A 14,986-nucleotide genomic window follows, 5' to 3' on the forward strand; every position below is an offset into this window, starting at 1 on the left:
TCTTTCTCTCTCTGCTTGCTTTGGGTTCGTTTTCCTCTGTTCTCCGGTTTCACAAAAAGGCAAAGCTTCGATTACTGACCTGAGACTTTTTTCTTCGTGAAGATAAGCCACACTTTCCTCCCAGCCTTTGCCTTTACTGTTAGCTCCTTTTTTTCATTTTCGTTCAGTTCAAGGTATGTCAGAATTTTCCTTCAAACTCCTTTGGCCTGTGGATTACTTGGAAGTGTTGTTTTTTCAAATATCTTTTTCTGTAATTGATTTCTAGTTTGAGTCGGTTATGGTTCGAGAACTACATACTTTTCTTTTTTCTTTTTTCTTGATTTTTAGGGCCGCATATGGAGGTTCCCAGGCTAGGGGTTCAATCGGAGCTACAGCTGCTGGCCTCCACCACAGCCACAGCCACGCCAGATCGGAGCTGCATCTGCGACCGACACCACAGCTCACGGCGACGCCGATGGATGCTTAACCCACTGAGCGAGACCAGGGATTGAACCCACATCCTCATGAATCCTAGTTGGGCTCATTAACTGCTGAGCCACGAAGGGACCTCTTCTCTTTTTTGGCCACATCTGCAGCATGCAGACGTTCCTGGGCCAGGGATCGAACCTGTGCCGCAGCAGTGACAATACCAGATCCTTAAGCCCGCTGAGCCACAAGAGAACTCCCAAGAACATACATAATTTTAAACTTTCTCTTATGGGCACTTGAGAGGGACCTGCCTATTGCTGTCATGTGTGAGCCTCAGTTTTTTAATCTGAGGAATGGGCATGCCTCCCAGGGTTGCGGGTAGACTCAGCCGCAGAGTCAAAACAACTGCCTTGCATCCCTCCCCTCATCCTCTGATGGTCAAAAGGGAGGCGCTGCCACCGCGGTTTGCACCGGACAGAGGGCGGCAGGCAGGACAGAGCGGGGCAGGCGAGGCCAGCGTGGGGCGGCCCCTGCACAGCCCCGGGCCAGGGCGCTGCCGGCTGGCTCCCAGCATCTCACGCAGAAGGCGTCCTTGGAGGAACGGGCTCCAGCACCGGTTACTGGGCCCCGGAGGGTGAATGCAGAAGGGTCTTGGGCTCACAGGCCCCCCGGGAAGGGCACACTTTGGTGGGAGGGGGGCACACAGCCCTCAGCCTCATGCACGCTCCTTGAGGTGACAAGGGAAGTGCCAACATTGTCCGGGGCAGGTCACGGATTTGGGGACAGCTGCCGGTTCTGTTTATTGTGGGAAAGCTGGGTTTTCTATCGCGCCGACTCTGCCTCCAGACCTTTCCAGGGCTGGCTCGCGCTCCCTCCCAGTGGGGGGCTGGGTTCCTCTTGTCTTTCCTGGGGGTCTGTCTGTGGACTTGGATTGAGACGCAATGGGGGGCCCTCTGCCCCTGGTAGGGTCGCATCCGCTGTCGCCTCCATCCCTGGCCAGTCCTCTCACCCGAGGGTGGGAGCACCCAGCCCACAGACTCTTCTGAGCCTGGAGCCCCCCTCCTTGAGGTCGTGGCGGCCTTAGTACAAAACTTCAGAAAAGGGGAGTTCCCGTCGTGGCGCAGCGGAAACCAACCTGACTAGGATCCATGAGGTTGCGGGTTCGATCCCTGGCCTCGCTCAGTGGGGTAAGGATCTGGCGTGGCCGTGAGCTGTGATGTGGGTCGCAGATGCGGCTCGGATCCCGAGTTGCTGGGGCTGTGGTGTAGGCCGGCGGCTACAGCTCCGATTTGACTCCTAGCTCGGGAACCTCCATGTGCTGCGGGAGCGGCCCTAAAAAGACCAACCCTCGCCCCCCCCCAAAAAAACCCCAAAAACCTTCTTGGTGGCCAGTCCTTCTCGGGTCTGTGCCAGGCACACCACTCTCCCGAAGGTCCAGGGAAATGTGTCCTGAGTCCAGGGAGTGGCGGGGCCTCTGCGGAGCCACCCCCAGCCCCCGCCCGCTGCTGTTAGTGCTACGTGGCTCCCACTTGTGGTCGATGCGACTTTGACTCCCTGGGTCCCTGCTGTTTGTTTGGATGGCACAACGTGGCCCTGGCTGCGGTGAGGAGCCTGCAGCGTCCAGTCCCCCAGCGTGGTGGCCTCTGCGGGCCTCAGCAGCTGAGCCCCCGCGGGAGTGCGGTGCCCGGGCTGCAGTCGGGAGCGCCTGTCCTGTCCTGCTCCGTCGCTGGGCCTCGGAGGGGCTCTGGCCTTGGAATTTAATAAGGTGGGGGGCTCTCCCCAAAGTGGAGGTGTCCACAGGTGTGCAGGGTGGTGGGGCACTGAGGTCCCCCTGCTCTGCTCTCCTGGGCGTTGGGTGGGGGCCCCTTTCCCGTGGGTTTTGGGGGTCGGCCCCCAGGAGGAGAGGACCTTCAGGCCTCGGCCACACCTGACCTGTTAGTCATTCTTTCCTGCTCGCAGGCCCTTCTCCAGGCAACACAAATCCCCTCAAGGTGATACTTCCAGGTTGACAGGCCGACCGAGGGCTCAGGGGCCCGGGATGGGGAGGGGGGGACTCTGGGGGCCGAGGGTCCAGTTTTGACCGGGTCAGCCCTAACTGGGAGACCTGGCTGCTGGCATCCTGAGCCACGGTTGCTGATTAAGCCTCCTGTGCCTCCGTTTCCCCTCGTCCCTGCGCTGCTGAAGGTGAAGGAGCGTGTTTCTCCCGGCTCGTTTGCCGGCCTCCCCGGGAGGGTTCAGGACTTAGCCCTGCCCCAGGCCTGAATCTGGAACGTGGAATCTGGAATCCAGAGGGGCCCCTGGCTCACTCAGCTCCCTGCAGACAGGGGCGCTCATCTTCAGGGCTATTGCCTGAGGCGAGGCGTGAGGACCTGAAGCAGATGCGCATGGCAAGGGCTCAGCCGCAGACCCCGCTGGGGTAGGGTCTCGGGGCGCTTGGGGTCCGAGTGGAGAGCTTAAGCGAGGTCAGTGTTCCCCCCGGGACCCTTTGGGGAAGTAGAGCCAGGCAGTCTCCAGTTCCCTGGCTGACTCTCTTTCCTGAGGGGCCGGGCCACCTGGACCCCAGCTGAGTAGGGACGGCCACCCCCAGCCCAGAAGGTCCCGTGCCCTTGCTGGCTCCCTCCTCCTGCCCTGCCCCCCAGGGTCACCCAAGGGCAGCAGCCACAGCCCAGGGCCCGTGCGGTTGACCCGGGGCTGTGGGTTCCCGCCCTGCAGAGGCCCCTCCGCAGCCCATGGCTCCTGGTGAGAAGCGAGGGAGCGTGAGGCCGCGATCCGCCGGCCACCTCGGTGTGCCTCTCCGCCACGTGGGGCCGCCAGGGTGACGACCTTTGGCTCACAGGGTTGGTGAGATGATTGCGGGACGGGATTACCTCTCTGCTCCGCACGTACAGGCCGCAGCCACCTGGGGCCCTGGCAGCTGGGGGCCTTGGCTTCCCCAGGGACGCACGCCTGCTGCGCCCGCCCAAGGCGGGAGAATTCCGGTTCCCAGGAGCCACCCCTCGGCCGGAACGCTCCTTAAAAGGGAGTCTGGCTGACACTGAAACTCGTGTCTGCAGAGAGGCCACATACATTCTAGAGAACTGTCGTTGTCGCAAAAGCCCGCAAGTGATGGGAAGCATGTTTTGTGCGCTGGCAAATGCGGGGGGCGCAGGCAGGCGGGAAGCGTGGTTTGTGGAGGTGGTGAGGGCTGGAGTTCCGGGAGGCTCTTCCCGGCACACAGCTGCCCCGCCGTGCACCCGGCCCTGGCCTGACCAGGGAGGCTGAGCTGCCTTGAGCGGACCCCACTCCCAGTTCCTAAGAGACTGAGGGCCCACCCCCCGCTCCTGCGGGGGCTCGCGAATGTGCTTGACCTCTCAGCCTAAAAGGCGCCGGAAAAACAAATACTCCTGAAGCTCAGTGCCTGCGCAGCTGGTGAGTCGCTGGCCTCAGAAGCAGAGGGACCTGCTGGCCTCCAGGCTGCTGCCTGCAGGACCCCACACGGCCGCCTGCTCTGCCCCCACCCCCCGCCTTGGTCAGAGGCCCAAGTGGATCAGGGTGCCAGGAGCCACATGTACCTTCAGCCCCACGATTTGATGACACGAGGGCCCCCGTTGGCCCCCAGACACTGATGATGACACGAGGGCCCCCGTTGGCCCCCAGACACTGATGGTGACACGAAGGCCCCCACTGGCCCCCAGACACTGATGGTGACACGAGGGCCCCCATTGGCCCCCAGACACTGATGGTGACACGAAGGCCCCCACTGGCCCCCAGACACTGATGGTGACACGAGGGCCCCCACTGGCCCCCAGACACTGATGGTGACACGAGGGCCCCCGTTGGCCCCCAGACACTGATGGTGACACGAGGGCCCCCATTGGCCCCCAGACACTGATGATGACACGAGGGCCCCCATTGGCCCACAGACGTTTGGTCTTTGTGCAGAAGAGGAGACGGGGAGTGGCTCCTGTCTGAGGAGGGACAATTATAAGACAGGGACAGGTAACCACGTGCTTGTGGTGTGTCCTTGAGATACGCTAAGGATGCAAAGGAGGGGGCCCTGGGTCTTGAGGAGTGAATAGGAGTTTGAGGGATAGGGTTTATTTCAGAAGCCCTTTGAAAGGGCGTTGAATGCCATGTGGGTGATGGGTGGCAGGAAGGGTGGCGGGTGAGGTGGATGGAGGGGACACCGCCGCCTGCCCGTGAGTGTTGGCGAGGGTGAGGGGACCTGGGGGGGCAGGGGGGGCAGGAAGCTCGGAAAACCGGCTCCATCATGAAGGTGTGGACGCCTGGAGCAGTTTCGCACGGGGGACCGTGGGGTGGCCACCAGATTGGACTTGAGAGGAGCGAGGGGCTGGTGGCGAGGCAGGTTTCGGCTGGGAGCTGAGATGGCCCAGGGGGAAGGGCGGGGACCAGTGAGACGGAGCCGGCCGCCACCTGCCTTCACAGCGAGGCTGTCCTGGACCCCAGCCTGCTCCACAGGTGGCCGGGTAGGACCCAAGTGGGAGGCCAGTCACCCCTCGTTCTCATAGTGGATGGGGCTTAGCAGCCAGAGGTGCTTTAATCATTTCGGTGGATCCACCCCCGTTCTGTAGGTTTTGGGGATGGGCCTGGGTCTCCCACAGGCTGGCAAGCCAGTCCGTCCTCAGGGCTCCACTCTCCCGGCCGTAGCCTGAGCCTGGGCAGGTGCCACCTGGCGCAGATGGAGAGAGGCTGGCGGGAGCACACAGGGTGACCTTGGCTGTGGTCCATGGGGCGAGGCCCTGCGTCCAGCCTCACTCTCCGCAGAGGTCACGGAGGGCTCTTCCCTGTGTCTGTCCATCGGTCCTGTGCCTGGGCCCATTTGCCCAGCGTTCATGTAACTGCACCTTTCTTCTGTCACGTGCTGCTGTCCCCCAGCTCCGCCCTGGGCCCCGCAGAGGTGAAGCTTTGCCTCTGGGGAGAGCAGGCTGAGCGGGAGCGGGGGCCCACAGGCCAGGCATCCTCTGTGCTCTGCGACTTGCCGAATCTGCCGCGGCCACCTCGGGCAGCGGTCAGGCTGAGCCATGTGGGTAGCCGTCCCTTTGCAGGGACCCCAGGGCTGGGGGCCTGTGGGGCAGACCACCTGGGCACCGTCTCCTGAACTCTATCCCCAAAACAAACGAAACCCCAAACCCCAGCAGAGTGGACACCGTGGGAAAGACCAGAACTCTGATGACTTAGACTTGCCTTCCACGCGATGCTTTTTTTTGGTCATGTTGTAGCATTTCCTCATATATTTGAGGAAAAGAAAAGGAAAAAAAATATAGAAAGCCTGACACACATAAACACATTTATTACTAAAGCGTAGCCCAGTTTTAGTAACAATTCGTAAATTTACAATTCTGCTTACTCTAGAATCATCCCTTAAGGGTTTGTTGGGTTTTTTTCTTTGTGTTTTTTTTATTTCCCCAATACATTATTTTTTTTTTCTGCTGTATAGCGTGGTGACCCAGTCACACATACATGTATACATTCTTTTCTCTCACATTATCAGGCTCTATCATAAGTGACTAGACAGAGTTCCCAGTGCCACACAGCAGGATCTCATTGCTAATCCATTCCAAAGGCAATAGTCTGCATCCATTAACCCCAAATTCCCAATCCGTCCCACTCCTTCCCCCTTGGCCACCACAAGTCTGTTCGCCACTATTTTCTTTTCTGTGGAAAGGTGCATTTGTGCCGTATATTAGATTCCAGATATGAGTGATGTCACATGGTATTTGTCTCTCTTTCTGACTTATTTCACCTAGTATGAGAGTCTCTAGTTCCATCCATGTTGCTGCAAATTGCATTGTTTTGTTCTTTTTTATGGCTGAGTAGTATTCCATCGTGTGTGTATACCACATCTTCTTAATCCACTCATCTGTCGATGGCCATTCGGGTTGATTCCATGTCTTGGCTCTTGTGAGTAGAGCTGCAGTGAACATGCAGGTGCATATGTCTTTTTCAAGGAAAGTTTCGTCTGGATAGGTGCCCAGGAGTGGCATTGCTGGGTCAGGTGGTAGTTCTGTGTATGGTTTTCTAAGGTACCTCCATACTGTTCTCCAGAGCAACTGTACCAGTTTCCATTCCCACCAACAGTGCAGGAGGGCTTCCTTTTCTCCACCCTGGAGACCTGTTTGTTGTGTGTGGACGTATTAATGACGGCCATTCTGACTGGTATGAGGCGCTGTGTCGTGGTGGTTTTGATTGGCATGTCTCTAATAATCAGGGATGCTGAGCATTTTTTCACGTGCTTGCTGGCCATGTCCACTCGGTTCTGAATTGCGGTCAGGCGCCTCGAGGCTCTAAAAAGAGCAAGAAAATGCCAAGAGTGATGCGATTCTCTCTGTGAGCAAAGACTCGCTGTGCGGAGAGTCGGAGGCACCTCGTCTTCTTTAAAGAAAGGACAGCCTGGGAGGCGTCCAGCTGTTCCCTCCTCTTGTCCTTGGAGGTGGACGTCCCAGTTCTGTCCCCACGCACACCTGGGCCGTGTCTGGAGCTGGTTTGGGTTGTCACAACCGGGGTGGGCTGCCAGCCTGGAGAGGATGGAGGCTGCAAATGGTGCCCAGCCCGAGGGTGCGTGGCACAGGGGCGGGGGTGAAGCGGGCCCCGGACGCGGGGCGCTCGAGCCCATCCCCTGCACACAGGAGCGGCGCTCGGTGCCAAGCGACGGGTGTTGTTTCCTGCAGACGCGCCAGGTGCTGGGCTTCTGCGGCTTCCTTCCTGGCCTGTTGGACGTGTGGGATGTGGCGGGTGGACACACGCCTAGCGTATTGAAATTCCGTCGTCGAGCTGCTTTGGGGACGGCGCGTCTGCCTGACCCTGCTCCTGTAGCAGACCCCCGTGTCCTGTCTTTTCAAGGCACGCGTGCCAGAAGGGACAGCTTTGCACACGAGTGTGAATTCTCGGGCAGGTGTGGGGGCGGGGATGCTGGTGGTGGGACCCTTACCAGCACTCAGGGCCAGTCTGGCAGGGGGCTGGAGGCCATGGCTGCACCTTGCTGGCTCTTTGAGGCTGAGCTGAGCAGTGTCCCCCAGATGTCAGCCCTTGGGTCTCCTCTGGGGCCTCTGAACATGCCTGCAGGGTCCTGTAACCCAGGCCCAGGCCGCGGTGGGGTCCCTGCCCGTCAGTGTGCTGGCCACTCACCCGCAGTCACAGGCCTCCTCGCGGTGCTTCCGCCGTGGGCCTGACCGCCCTCCGACGGGAACGACACGGCCGGTTGGGTTTCGACTTTGATCTTGGCTTTTGTGAGATTACACCGGAGTCACCTTCGCTGGACCTGGCTGTGCCCGAGCCGCCCGGCCTGTTCCCGGAGGGTAACTTTGTTTCTGAGCTCTGGGGGCTGCCGTCTCTTGGGCCCCGTGTCTGGGCCGGGCGGGTCTTGCGCTGACACCGGCCCTGTCCCCACAGGCAGACCTCTGCGTTATGACCAGGTTGCTGGGCTACGTGGACCCCTCTGATGCCCGCTTCGTGGCTGCGGTTCTCACCATCGCTTTCAATCCACTCTTCTGGAATGTGGTAAGTGCCCTCACGCCAACGCCGACGGCTGGACGGCTCTTCCCTCCCCTCCCCCGTCTCTGGTGGGAGCGCCGCCTCTGCTTCCCGGTCGGGGTCGGCACCCAGTTGGAGGACGCTGGCCGGGGGCCCCCCTCACTGTGAGGGTCCCACCACGTCTTGGCATCGGCAGATAGCCCTGGGCTTCGGCGGGGCTGCCCATGGGTGCCTGGCAGGGTTGCAGTGAGGTGGGCGGTCTTGGTAGGGGTTGGCTCCCCTCCTGCCACACAGCCAGGCTGCCTTCTTAGGACTCCCCCCCGACGCCCAGCCTGGTCGGCTGCCCTGGGCTGCAGTGTGCTGAGCAAGGGGGAGCCAACAGGAAGTGAAACAGGGGGCAGAGCGGCACCCAGGCCCTCTGTGGGTGCAGAGCTGGGCGGAGGATGGGGGGCTGGGGGGCCGGCCTGCTGGGGAGCACGGCAGCCTTTCTCTGAGACACCCCTCCCCCGCCGAGACGTGGGGTCCACCGTGTGGCATCTCTGGGGGGTGGGGAGGGGCGCCCCCAGGCTCCTGCCCCGCCTGCCGACGCTGAGCGGAGGACGCCCTGCGAGCTCGGCCGGGCTCGGCGTCCGCACACGCTGTTCCGAAGCGGTCGCGGGTAATCGCTTGCTCCCGGGCAGGACAGGACGTGTTTGCATCGTCGTCGCTTCATCTGGGGACAGCAGGGTGGGGGCGGGGCGCTCCCGTCAAAGCGGCCGAGGTCAGCGCTGTCCCTCCCGACAGACCGCGCTCCTTTCGGGGCTGGACACGCCGCCTTTGCCGTGCGCTCCGCTGGTTTCCTGTGCTGCTGTCGCGAATCGCCGCGCCCTGGGCGTTTAGAACAGCAGGACCGTATCCCACCCGGCTCTGGGGGCCAGAACCCGGAGTCGGCACCACGGGGCCGAAATCCAGGTGCCCCCAGCTCCAGGGGACCTGGCCCAGCTTCCGGTGGCAGCACCTTCCTTGGCTCCTGGCCGCGTCCCCCCATCTTCAAGGCCAGCGTCTTCACACCCCCTCTGCCTCAGGGGGACAGGAGAACTCCCCCGCTGAGCCCGGCCACCTCCCACGTCAAGACCCTGAACTCGGGCTGCTGGGCGTGGGCGGGTAAGCTCCACGGGTTCTGAGGTCAGACGTGGACACCACTTGAGACCGATTCCAGCTGCACCCTTTCCTTTTCATCGTGTGGGGCTGGGGGAGGAGAAGGTGCCCCGGGGGGACACAGCTCTTGCTGGGCGCCAGGACGGCGCCCTGCTTGGGGCCTGCGTCTGCTTCGCCCTGGCCGTGGTCAGCAGGACGCGGCTCGTGACGGTTCTGGCCCCTCCGTCTGTGACCGTTTGCCCGTCCTGACCCTGCAGAGAGGGACTTGCCTCTGGGCACAGACGGGCAGGAGCCGCCCCGGCCTGTCCGGCTCTCCTGTGTTCAGAGGACGGAGCTGCTCGTGAGCTTCGGCGGCGCAGCTGTCAAAGGCAGCTTGCTTGTCACCGATGTCCAGGAGGGTTGGGACACACCCGCAGATCGAGTGCCCAGGGTGGTAGCCAGCGTGACCGTGTGGTCAACCCTCCGCCCGGGGAGGGGCGCGATTGAAGGCCTGCCCGGCCAGCAGGTAAACGTGGGGCTTCCGGGCAGCTGGTGTCTTCTGCGTAGAGGGTTCCACCCGTCCAGGCCAGCCCAGCTCTCACGCCCGCGCCCCTGCTCTTCAGCCCGAGGACTCCTCAGGAACCCCCACCCCTGTCTGCAGGGAGCCTCCCCAGGGCGGCTCCTCCTTTTCAGGAAATGGGGTGCCCCGGTCCGTCTGGGGGCGCGCTGGCAGGGGTGTGTTTTGCCCTGGTGGCTGTGGGCCCTTGAGGGACGAGGCCAGTAGGTGGCGCTGTGGGGCAGGCCAGGGGGCAGGGCAGGGGGCTCCCCCCCAACCCCAGTTTGTGTGCCCTTGTGCTCTGTGGCCTGAAGGTTGCCCATCTGGCTGCCCAGGCCCCTCCTGCCTACAGGGAATCACTGAGCACCTGAGGGAGGCCCGCCTGCCCTGTGCTCACCCCCAGGGCTTGGTTTCTGTGAGGGGAGGCCCCGCAGGCAGGCTCTGAAACGCTGGCCCACCTGCCTGACCCAGGTGGCCCTGGGCAGCGGGGGAGAGGACGGCTGGCTAGAGCTGGAGCCATCTGACTGCGGTCCAGACGTGGGCTCTGCTTAAGGAATCAGGCCGGGGCCCACAGGGGGTCTCGTGGCGCCAAGGCTCGGGGGCTACACAGGGTCTGAGGTGTTGCTGGGCTTCTGGAGGAGCGGGGCTGGGGGATGAGGTGGCGGCCAGGCCGGCTGGTCCCTGAGGGAGGTCCCTGAGTGCTGGCCAGCAGTGAGGTGTGTGTGAGAGGGGCACACGCGTGTGTACGGGCGTGCAGGGCACTTGGGCTGGGCTTAGACCAGGCTGTCTGACGCCCTGGGTCCTGTCTGGCTCGAAGGGCTTGGCTGCGAACCCCCACTGAGCTCTGAGCTGAGTTTCGGGACCAGCAACGTTCTCTGCAGGCAGGTGGGCTCGCCGGCCTCCCGTGGTGTTCCCGGCAGATCGGGCCTCCCGGCCCCGTCTTGCTGACCCTGTGGCCTTGAGGTTAGATGCGTGACCTGGGCCCACACACACCTCGTGGGGCGTCTGCTGTGACCCCTGGAGCTCTGGCGTCTAACCTCCGCCGTCCTCGTGCCATCCCCGCGTGCCCCGTGCCTTTGCTCCCTCCCTGCCTCCGCGACCCGCAGGTCTGTGGTCTGTTCTTTGTGAGGGTTTTTTTTTTTTTTTTTGGTCTTTTTAGGGCTGAACCCGCAGCACATGGAAGTTCCCAGGCTAGGGGTCTCATCAGAGCTACAGCCACAGCAATGAGGGATCTGACCCGTGTCTGCAACCGACACCACAGCTCGAGGGCAACGCCAGATCCTTAACCCACTGAGCAAGGCCAGGGATCAAACCCACATCCTTATGGGTACTAGTTCCTTAACGGCTGAGCCACCTCGGAAACTCCCTCTTTGTGAGTTTGTGTTTCACCTCCTGGATAAAACCAAGGGCCTGGGAGGTGAGGGTGGGGCTGTGGGCAGGGCCTGGGGTGAGGGAGGGGCCTGGGGGCGGGGCCTGCGAGGGTGGGGGCCTGGGAGGTAGGGGCAGGGCCAGCCTGGTGTCATCATGGGTGAGCCCTGGGTGTCCTGGGGCGGGGTGTGTGCTGTAGTGGGGGTGGGTGCGGGCCAGGCAAGGGTGCCGCCCTTTTACCAGCCTGGCTCTGTTGTTGGCTTTGCCCATCCCTGGTCTTTTGAGAGCAGCCAAGATTCCATCGAAGACTTCCAAGGCTTGGGTTTTTGTCTCGTTTTACTGCTACCTTTGACCTGGGCCTCCCGCTGCCTCAGCTCAGGTGTGGAGGAATGGCCTTTACCTGCTTTCCCCAAGGGTGTGAAAGTGTCCAGAATGCCTGGGCCAGGAGGGGGCCGTGGGAGCTGCCTGGTTGCAGGCGTCCAGAGGGCTCGTGCATTCGCACAGAGGCCCGGGCCTTTTCTCTCCAGCCGCTTCCTGCGCTGTTGGCCGAGTGCTGCCCCTGGTCCCAGCATCGCAGCCCAGAAAAGTCCCGCGGCCTGGGGGTGCGCCTTGGAGCGTTTCTGTAGCTGGTTTCTCGCTTCCAGGAGTCAGGCATCAGCCAGGGAGAGGTTTTGAGGCACAGGAGGTGATGGCTGTGCTGGGGGTGGGTCTTGGGGGGGCCACGCAGCACCTGGGCACGGTGTCGGCGCTCCAGGTCGCCAGGGCCCATGCTGGTGGGTGTCAGTGCCCTTGCAGCACAACATTTGGGCTGACCCCAGCTGGCCACGAGGTTCTCCCACCGTCCAGGGCTGGGTCCGCAGGCAGAGGGGCCGGCGGGGAGGGCCTGGCTCCTCGGCCGCCCTGACTGGACGGGCTCCCCTCCTTCGGGGGTTATCCTGCGGCCCAGATGGGAAAACAGCGTGGGAAGCGTACACTGTCCAGACCTGCTCTAGGCCCGTGACCCCCAGGGCGGCCGGCAGGGGCTCTGCGCTGCGGGGCTCGGCTGCTTGATTCCTGATAAGGGCGTATCTTTCCTCAAACCCCGAAGGGCTGTGGTTGTCTGGGGAGGTGGGGGCGGATCTAATCCCTGCGTGCGGAGACCCACAGGCTCTGGGAGCGTCCAGCTTGGCCGTCACCCGCAGAGCTGTGGGTCCCCGGTCTCCTCCCCCTGCTCTTCCCCCGTTGGATCCTGTGGTAGGCTGGTGAGCTGCAGGGGGGCCTGTGCTCTGAGTTCTGCGGGCCCCTCCAGCAAGGTAACGCCACCTGAGGAGGGTCCCGCAGCCCCGGGTGTGCAGCCCGGTGATGAGCTGGGCCTGCGATCGGTGTCGGGGGCGGGGGCCTCTTGTGGGGCTGACGCCACCCCCAGGGGGCCCGTGTTCATCGCTTGGTGGGGTTGGAGAAAGCACACGTTACCGTCAGTTTCAGTTGCTCGTGAAGTTTTGGTCGCCTTTTAATGGCCCTTCTCCCCAGGGGGCCCTGCGCCTCTCCGTCCAGAATCCTGAGCTGTCCCGCATTCTGGCGGCGAGCTTGGTGGGAAGTGGGGCCGGGTGGTGGCCAGACGGGACAGAGGCGATGCGGAGAGCGGGTTTGCTCTGCCCAGCAGGAGGCTGCCACCTGCGGACACCCACAAAACGCCCCATGGACCCAGGCCAGTCCAGGGGTCCCCCCTCCCGCCTGTGCGCGGCCTGGCCGCCCCCGAGCACCTGGTCGGGTTACCGGGGCCCCAGCAGCCAGGCGGGGTCTGTGCTGAGGGCGGCTCAGAGCCCCTGGGGCCCACAGAGGAAGGGCTGCCTTGGGAAGGCCTGAGCTGTGAGACGGGTTCCTGCGCGGAAGGCACGTCTGAGTTATGTCCCCCAGTGGCCTGTCCACGCCGCCTCTGGGACCCTCCTGCCTGCGTGCAGCGCCACCTTGCCCACCACGTTGCCACGGGGAAGAGAGGTGACCTTGGCGAGCTTGGGGAACCCCTAAGGGTGGGCTGTCTGGCTGCCCGGCCTGGCTTTCCCTGTCGCCTCAGGAAAGGCGCTCGGCCTCAGTTGTCCCCATGGGGGACACGAGCGCCCTGTAGCGTCGGGGCGTGCGGGAGGAGGAAGGGCTCTGAGATGGTGCCGGCAGAGCTGCCCTGCCGGGACCACCTCTGTCCTGCGGGTCTCGGGCGGGGTGGCCGGGCGTGGGTGGCCCATCCAGGTCAGCCAGCTGATGGGTGTGGGGCCCCACCCTGTGTCTCTCCCAGCCTCTGGCGGACGGTGCATTGCGCTGCAGCAAGGGGGCAGCACGGCCCTGGTGCTGGGGCAGGGCATTCTTGACGACGACTGGCGGGGGCATCATTGTCACCACCACCACTGAAGGGATTCGATGCATAGGTTCCTGGGGCAGGGGTGGGGTGGGGTGAGGTGGGGGTGGGGGTGTCAACCCTAGGTTTTCCAGAAGCAGCAACTGCAGTCCAGAGAGGTGGCGTGAGAGCAGAGCTGGCCTGGCAGTGGGGGCTTCTGTGCATCACCCGCCCTCTACCCTACTCCTGAGGACCTGCCTGGTGCAGACACAGCCCTAAGTGGCAGCCTGGACCTGGGCCCTTCCTGCTGGAGGAAGGGCCCCTCACAGCACTGGGCCCAGCCCTGCAGCCTGGTGCTGTGACCCGTGCTGGTGTCCCGGGGTGTGAACCCCGCCCCCCCTGTGTCAATGTTATGACCGAGCATGGACTTCCTATAGGCGGGGATGCATGTGGCCCCTGCAAGGGGCAGCCACCTGGAATGGATGCTTTGGGGCCGCGTGGCCCCTGGAGCTAGTGAAGCTGGCCTGGGCAGGATACGCTTCTGAGCATGCGAGCCTGGGCTGCTGCTGCTGTCGCCTCCTGGCTGGGACCTGGGTGGGAGTTTTGGCTTCTCTGAGCCTCAGTTTTCTCATCTGCAAAACAGGCACAGGAGTCAGGGCCCCGAGGTTCAGGCAGAACCTTGCCTGGAGCCTCCTGTCTCCGGCGCCCTGGCCACTCCCTGTGGCCAGGCTGCCCAGGTGGTGATGCAGTCCTGCCGTGGACAGGCTCCACTTGCCTGCCTAACTTGGGCCAGGCCTGTACCCTGCTGGCAGCACCCAACCTGCCGGAAGAGGTGCTGCACCGTTTGCTGTGCTCAGATGCACAGTGGTGCCTCGGAAGCCCGTGGCGGTCGGCTGTAGCGGGGTGCGGGGTACGTAGGTGTTGGTCCCACGGATTGTCAGGCTGCTCGGGAAGGACAGAGGCCAGTTGGCACCTCAGCCGGTGGCGGAGGTGAAGGGAGGGTCCCCCAAGCCGTCTCCTTTTCCAACAGCCAAACCCCTGCACGAGCTTCCCCTGAGAAGCCACCAGGGATGAGGTAGGGTGTGGGCAGAAGCTCCAGCACTGTTGGCTGCAGGGCCGCGGCCCGAGGTCCTCCACGAGGCTGACTCGGTGGGACGAGCCGGGCAGGGCCCTTCCTGGGAGCCCTGTGGGCGTGACGGGTACGGAATCCACAGCCCCGACTCACACGATGCCCTTCTGGTTCCTTCAAGGGACCCGGAGAATCAACCACGGAGACCACCGGGCCATCCTGGGTGAGGAGAAGGGGGCGCCGCTCCCTGCCTTCCCATAGCCCGGCCCCCAGGCCACCCAGCTGCCGGGGGAGAGGGGCCTGGCTGCGCGCTCTCTCTGGGGGCTGTTGGAGCCCTGACCCCGATCTCTGGCCCAGGTCTGCATGTGACCCGCACAGAGGGCAGCTCTGGCTGCTTGGTCCCAAGGACGCGTGGGGACTCGAAGCCTTTCTAACCCCTGCCCTCCAGGCACCTTCACACTTAAATTTCTGGAAGTGGTGTGGGGGCTGGGACCCCGAAGGGACCTGGTGGCCGGGCAGGGGCTCCTCTGGCCACGCAGGGCTGGAGCGGTGTGTTCAGAAGGCCCTGTTCCCTGAGTGCGGATTTGACACCTTCCCCGGCCGGTGCCCCCCCCGCCCCCCGCCCCCTACGGGGAGCTCGGAAAGTGAGGGGTGAGACCCAGTGCTCTAATTTTAGACCTTGGGTGTCTGT

The 14,986-nt window shown here is 63.2% G+C and overlaps 1 protein-coding gene across 17 annotated transcripts in view; it reads left to right on the forward strand.

The window, feature by feature from the left end:
* PEMT (phosphatidylethanolamine N-methyltransferase) overlaps positions 1–14,986 on the forward strand; it is a 40,576-nt gene that overhangs the window by 5,866 nt on the left and 19,724 nt on the right. For 7 of the 17 annotated variants that reach the window (XM_084982988.1, XM_084982983.1, XM_021066249.2 and 4 more), the window contains exon 2: positions 7,802–7,905. In XM_084982988.1, coding sequence (XP_084839114.1) covers positions 7,813–7,905 — 93 coding nt within the window. In that variant the 5' untranslated portion in view covers positions 7,802–7,812. Of the gene's footprint in view, positions 1–1,990; positions 2,174–2,895; positions 7,704–7,797; positions 7,906–14,986 lie in introns of those variants that run through there. The other 10 variants (XM_084982980.1, XM_084982984.1, NM_214365.1 and 7 more) reach the window with 6 other exon arrangements.

The sequence above is a fragment of the Sus scrofa genome, chromosome 12, assembly GCF_054392235.1.
Source record: "Sus scrofa isolate SSC_HxYL_T2T_F1_AM1 chromosome 12, Sscrofa_HxYL_maternal_Yorkshire_Landrace_v2.0, whole genome shotgun sequence".
NCBI classification, from domain to species: Eukaryota; Metazoa; Chordata; class Mammalia; order Artiodactyla; family Suidae; genus Sus; species Sus scrofa.